Source organism: Hyperolius riggenbachi, chromosome 6 (genome assembly GCF_040937935.1).
Source record: "Hyperolius riggenbachi isolate aHypRig1 chromosome 6, aHypRig1.pri, whole genome shotgun sequence".
Lineage (NCBI taxonomy): Eukaryota > Metazoa > Chordata > Amphibia > Anura > Hyperoliidae > Hyperolius > Hyperolius riggenbachi.
The window spans coordinates 349,264,282-349,270,281 of record NC_090651.1 but is presented as its reverse complement, the minus strand read 5'-3'; the positions used below and the strand labels follow the sequence as shown (position 1 = coordinate 349,270,281).

Genomic DNA, 6,000 nt, shown 5'->3' with positions numbered 1-6,000 from the left:
CGCCCTCTAGTGGGCTTTCATGCAGCCAACTTTCAGTTGGCTGCATGAAATATTTTTTTTTTTATTAAAAAAAAAACCACATTGCAGCCTCCCTGGCAAAATAAATAAACCGCCAGGGAGGTTAAGGACCGGGCTTGTTTGCGCTGATCTGTGCAGCGTGGGCTCTCCAGCCCACAGCACAGATCAGCAGACAGCCAGGGCGACCAGACTTCCCCCCTTTTTTCCCCACTAGGGGGATGTCCTGCTGGGGGGGGGTCTGATTGCCGCTGGCTATTGTCGATCACCGGGGGGGGGGAACCTCCTCAAAGCCCTCCTTCCGCAGCGATTTTCAGCCTCCTTCCCCTTCCCTCCCTCTCCTATTTCCCCTGGGCGGCGCAGGACGGAGATCCGTCCTGCACCGCCTCTAATAGTCTTCAGCCTATCAGCTGCCGGCGATCCCCGGCCAATCAGAGGCCGGGGATCGCCGATCTCCTTTACGGCGCTGGCTGTATGATGTAAACAGCGGGGATTTCTTCCCCGCGTTTACATTTCGCCTGCGAGCCGCAATCGGCGGCTCGCAGGTTGTTCACGGAGAGACCCTCCGTGAACTGACATGGAAAGTTTCCATGTAAAACCACTTAACACCTAGGTCCACCGATCGGCTGACCGTGGTCGTTAAGTGGTTAAGGTGCCCACTAATGATACAATATTAGTAAATCTACTGTATGTAGTAGATGGGTAAACAGAGTGAATATACTTGGACACTTATTACACCATAGTGGTAAAATTGTACAATCAAGAATATCATTAGTGAGCACCTTTAGGCCGGGTTCACATTGGACCGCATCCGCTCCAGCGCTGCGTTCCGCTCCGTGAAAGCGGAGCAAGCGGAAGGATCGTGCATGTAGGGAACGTCCGCTCCAGTGAGCGGAATGCAGGGAGCGCAACGCAGCAATGTGAACTTTCCTATTGGGAAAGCATTGCTTCCGCTGCTGCGTTCCGCTCATCGGAGGCTTCGGAGTGGAACGTAAGCTATTTTAGCTCCAATGTGAACCTAGCCTAAGTGTTATGCTAACACCAACCATACTTTCTAGTCAAACGAATGTCTTTTTTCGACCCAACTATCTGACTAACTAATAATAACAGCAAAATCAGTGTACCCTTTTGCACACTCATGGAATCACTGCAGCCATCCAGGGACCACTGCTATTCCTAGGGCTACGTAAAAAACAGCGGTCTTAGCAAAAACATGTATCATGCAAACATACAGTGCATGAGAGCAAATCCGCTGTTGGGATGATCTCTTGTTGGAAAGAGAGGGCTTAGAACTAACCCCGCAAGGCGCTACTATACACACCTATAAGCACAACAACGTGAGCTGTGTAACTGCTGACAATGCTTACAGGACAGGGAGAATGGCCCATACCCACTACGAGATTTCTATGATGATTTTTTTTGAGCAACGAGCGATCGTTTTTTTATGATCGCAAGATGTGGATAATTACATGAACAGCACTTGGCAACGCGCAGCGATAAACACCGTCACGGCGGATAAGATCCCCAACAACTCCCGCAAAAAGTGCCATGATCAATTGAATGCTCCTTCGCACCCCTCGTATGCTCCCACATGCAGGAAGATGGATCGGGGAATGTCGCTGGGATCCATCTTCCTGTTGTGTCAGGTGAGTATTCAGCTTTAGAGATAGAGGATCCACAGGACAGCCAGGTAAACTGCATTCTTTAAAAGGAAATAAATATGGCAGCCTCCATCAGTCTCTCACTTTAAAGAGAACCTCTAGAGAAAAAGGGCCCTTGGGGGTACTCGCCTTGGGAGGGGGAAACCTCTGGATCCGATGGAGGCTTCCCCCATCCTCCTCTGTCCCACAGTGGTCTCTCTAGGCAGCTCCGAATAACGGTCATGTAAATACTTACCTTCCCCGGCTCCAGCGCAGTAGCAGCTGTCGGCTCTAATCAGGCGGAACTAGCCGGTTGTGCCTGCGCAGTAGAGTGGACACGACTGGGATCAACTATTTCCGCCTCATCCGAGCAGACAGCCGTTACTGCACTGGAGCCGGGGAAGGTAAATATTGCGCCTGCGCTACAGCCTCACAAATTGACGGCTGTGGCTTTATGAGGGGCACAGTGAGACCACCGTGGGACTGAGGACGGGGTAAGCCTCAATTGGATCCAGAGGCTTCCCCCTCTGGAGGTAAGAACCCCACAGGGGCCCCTTTTTTTTAGTACAAGTTCTCTTTACATACAGAGCAGAAGAGATGGTCGTGAGATGCAAATTACAGTTCATGCAGAATTATACAACTGTTTATGCAGCTTTAAAATAGACCAATCAAATGCTGCCACTGCAAGGATTGGTCCATTTTCAAGCTGTATAAAATTTGCATAAGATTTGCATTATTCTACATGAATAAATTTGCATCTCACTGAAAATCCCTACAGAGGAGTCAGAGCTGGAGCTGGACATACCAGAAACTTAGGAGTTGGAGGTTTTATCTATTGACTCCTCAGCCCTGGACCTCTCGCCCTCTTAGGTCTGGTGACGCTACTGCCGGTGTCTCCAATAGTCCAGAATACAGAAGGCCAATAAAATGCTAATTACGGCTTGCCTGAAAATGTAATTCAAACTATATGTGGCCGGTTAATGGACCAATCAAATGCACTCCCAAGATGCATACAGTTTGCAGGCCAGTCAGAATCATTAGCATCTCATTGCCCATCTCTAGTCCAGATTATCTCCTGCCAAACTAGCCACACAATGTGACCTCAAACTCTGCATCTTCCTGGTGGGGAGCTTTCATTGGTTACCTCCTTACCCCCCAGGAAGGCAATGAGTCAGTAGTGCTTCCGTAAAGCAAGGTCTTCCCCATGCCACTAGATGTAGGGAATCATGACAGGTCCTCTTCATGGCCTCTGGCCTCAGCAGCACTGGGAGCATCAGGTAGTGTCACAAAGCTTTATTGGAAGTACAGGAAGCAGATTGGAAGTACAGGAAGCAGAGCACAGTGGTAAACGTACAGCAGTTTTCTGGGGAGAAGGGGGGGGGGACTTGGCGGTCAGATGTCCATCTAGTCCAGGCAGGCCACAGTCACCTCTACTTCCCACCCGTCTGCTGCATCTGTTTACAGAACGCTTCAAACTGCTGCTGCTCCAGCTCTGTCATCACCTTGTTCAGGGCGTAGATCTGGAAGAGAAAAGAGGACCAGTCACCACCACAGAAAGATGGACGCCATCTATCAGCTAGAACAGGCATGGGCAAACTTAGCCCTCCAGCTGTTAAGGAACTACAAGTCCCACAATGCATTTGCCTTTATGAGTCATGGTTGTGGCTGTAAGACTCCTGCAATGCATTGTGGAACTTGTAGTTCCTTAACAGCTGGAGGGCCAAGTTTGCCCATGCCTGAGCTCGAACATGTCTATAACATACAGGTGAGGATCTATTGCTGGAATTAACCTGAGCGAGTACATGTGGAGGTGTATAAAGAGGACCTAGCACCACCATCTCCTGCTATTTATGGTGGATGGAGACCTGGCTACCCTCAGCAGTTCATGGACCTTGGGTGGCCATACAAAGGTTATTCTCATCACATCTGCCAGGGATCCCGTTTGCACAATATATTATATTGTTGAACTTCCAATTTCAGTTGGTTACTGATGGGAAGCATAATTGGGCCTCTTGTTGAATGGCCGTGAAGTGAGCAGGTAGGAGTGGAGGCCAGAGAGCTTAGTGCTGGGCTGAGGGGTACAATACCAGCAAAGACAGCAGACCCATTAAAGGGACTCCAAGCACCTCTCATGGGCATGCCTTTAAGCCAGACGAATTCCAACAAAATCGTGCTATGACCCCTCTGAAGGAGCCTCTTGCATTGGCCATGCGTGTCACTTTCTCTTCCTGCTTCATTCAGTGATGCACTTCTCTAACAGAGAAGACCGGGGTGACCTGGAAGTTATAACATAGCCAAGATGGCAGCCACGATTTTTAAATTGAAATCTAACAAAAACTATTTGGTGTAGAACGGCGATTCAGGCATCAAATGAAAGAGGAAAGCACAAGCTACAGAAAGGCATGCATCTTTAAGTACTTTGCTGTACTGGTCAGAGTCTCTTTAAAGACATACCGATGAGAGGTGCTCGGTAAAGGTATGATTTAAAGAGAACCTGAACTGAAAATTAAAAGTCAAAATAAACATGAACACTTCATACTTACCTCCCATGTAGTCTAATCATCAATCTTTTTCTCCTCTGCTGTGTCCTGTTTGTCCGCTGTGATCAATGGAATTATCTGTGCTCCATTTAGAAAATGGCCAATACCCCATAACAACTTCCTGGTCAGCGCACTGTTAAACTGTAATATCACCCAGTTGAGCCATAGGTAAACGTGGACATTACCTTGCACATTCAGTTGTAACTGACAGCTGCTGATATATAACTTACAGCAACTGGTATATTTCAGTCTGACAAAATATTGTCAGAACTGGAAGGGATCACTATAAGAAGAAAATGGTGTGCTTCTGAGAGGAACTGATGGCGAGGTATGTAATATTCATTTGCAGCTACATCATGTGTTTATTTTAAATAATTTTACTCAGTTCAGGTTCCCTTTAAAGCACATGAGATCAGACGGAGCCTTCCTGTGGAGGTACCACAAGGGCAGGGGCTGAAGAGAGCCTTCATTAGGTAGAGGGGTAGCAGCATCATGGAAGGGCCCGAAACTGGACAGAGCCCCTGGGAGGAAGGGGAGGGGCAGCATCATGCGCCAGGGACTGGACAGAGCCTTCTGCAGGGGTGCAGAGGGGTGGTTATTGATAGAATGAAATGTTGGGATACAGGAGTGGCTGGTGGGTTATTGCAGATTGGCAGCAAAGTTTGTGTATGGATAGTGGGGTGTGTCGCTGTAGGAACATGTCGCTGTCAGTGGAGTGCTGCGGATGGTACAGTGAACACCTTGGGAAGTGTCATTGTCAGTTCCAGGCCCGCACTGCAAGAGCAGCTGGAAGAACAGGCCTGGTGAGGGTGAAAAGGAGGGCGGGCAGAAGCTGAGGCCGCAGCGGGTAATCCTGTGCCCTGGGGCTGAAATAGTTTACAGGATTCTCCACACCCAGCTCTGGTTTCCAGGGCGGTTCTGTGGCTACAGCTCATGCGTTCAGTATGTGACATCTCCTGCGGGGGGAAGAACAATGACACCAAACAATACATACAGCTAAAGCCAGAACGTTTCTAGGCACTGGGCTGAATTCATTCAAACTCACTTTATGAGCACTCCACAGATTTTATACTAAACTATAAATCTGCAGATTATCCCACTTTTTATTGACTGTATGACAATTCTAGAGGGTCACAAGTTAAATGCACTCTTAATATTTGGTAGCATTGCCTTTAGACTGAGCCAAATGTTTTGGGTGGTCTTCCACAGGCATCTTACAATAATTCTGTCCCTCCGCACAGAACTAGTGTAACCGGGACACAACTGTAGGCCTCCTTGTTCACACACGTTTTCAGTTCTGTCCATAAATGTTCAGTTGTAGTCAGGTCAGGGCCTTGTGTCGGCCACTCCAGTATCTTGGCCTAGTCATAACTTTGAAGGTACACCAGGGATCATCATCCATTTGAAGGACCCACTCGTGACCAAACTTCAGCCCCTTTTTGATGAGCTCTTGAGATGTTTCTGCCTTATGTCTGCATAGTTTTCTATCCTTGAGAAGCCATCTGTTTTATAAAGTGCACCAGTCCCTCCTGCAGCAAAGCCCCCCCACATCACCCTCACACTCCATGTTTGATGGTCGGAATGGTGCTTTCGCTTGTTAGTCTTACCCCTTCTCCTTCAGGCATAGAGCTTGAACTTGCCGTCATCAGAGAAGAGGACATTTCTACAGAAAGTAAATTGCAGTCCGGTATTTTAGAAGCAGTGGCATTTTCCTGGCTGAGCAGCCTTCCAGGTTAGGTCGATAAAGGACTTGTTTTATTAGGGATATGGATATTTGTGTAGCCAATTCCTGCAGCATCTTCACA

At 48.1% G+C, this 6,000-nt stretch overlaps 1 protein-coding gene across 1 annotated transcript in view; it reads right to left on the bottom strand.

The window, feature by feature from the left end:
- Window positions 1-2,933: 2,933 nt before the first annotated feature.
- SVBP (small vasohibin binding protein) overlaps window positions 2,934-6,000 on the bottom strand; it is a 38,399-nt gene continuing 35,332 nt past the window's right edge. The window contains exon 2 of the mRNA XM_068241602.1: window positions 2,934-3,175. Within this exon, the coding sequence (XP_068097703.1) occupies window positions 3,086-3,175 (90 nt within the window). The 3' untranslated portion in view covers window positions 2,934-3,085. The remainder of the gene's footprint in view (window positions 3,176-6,000) is intronic.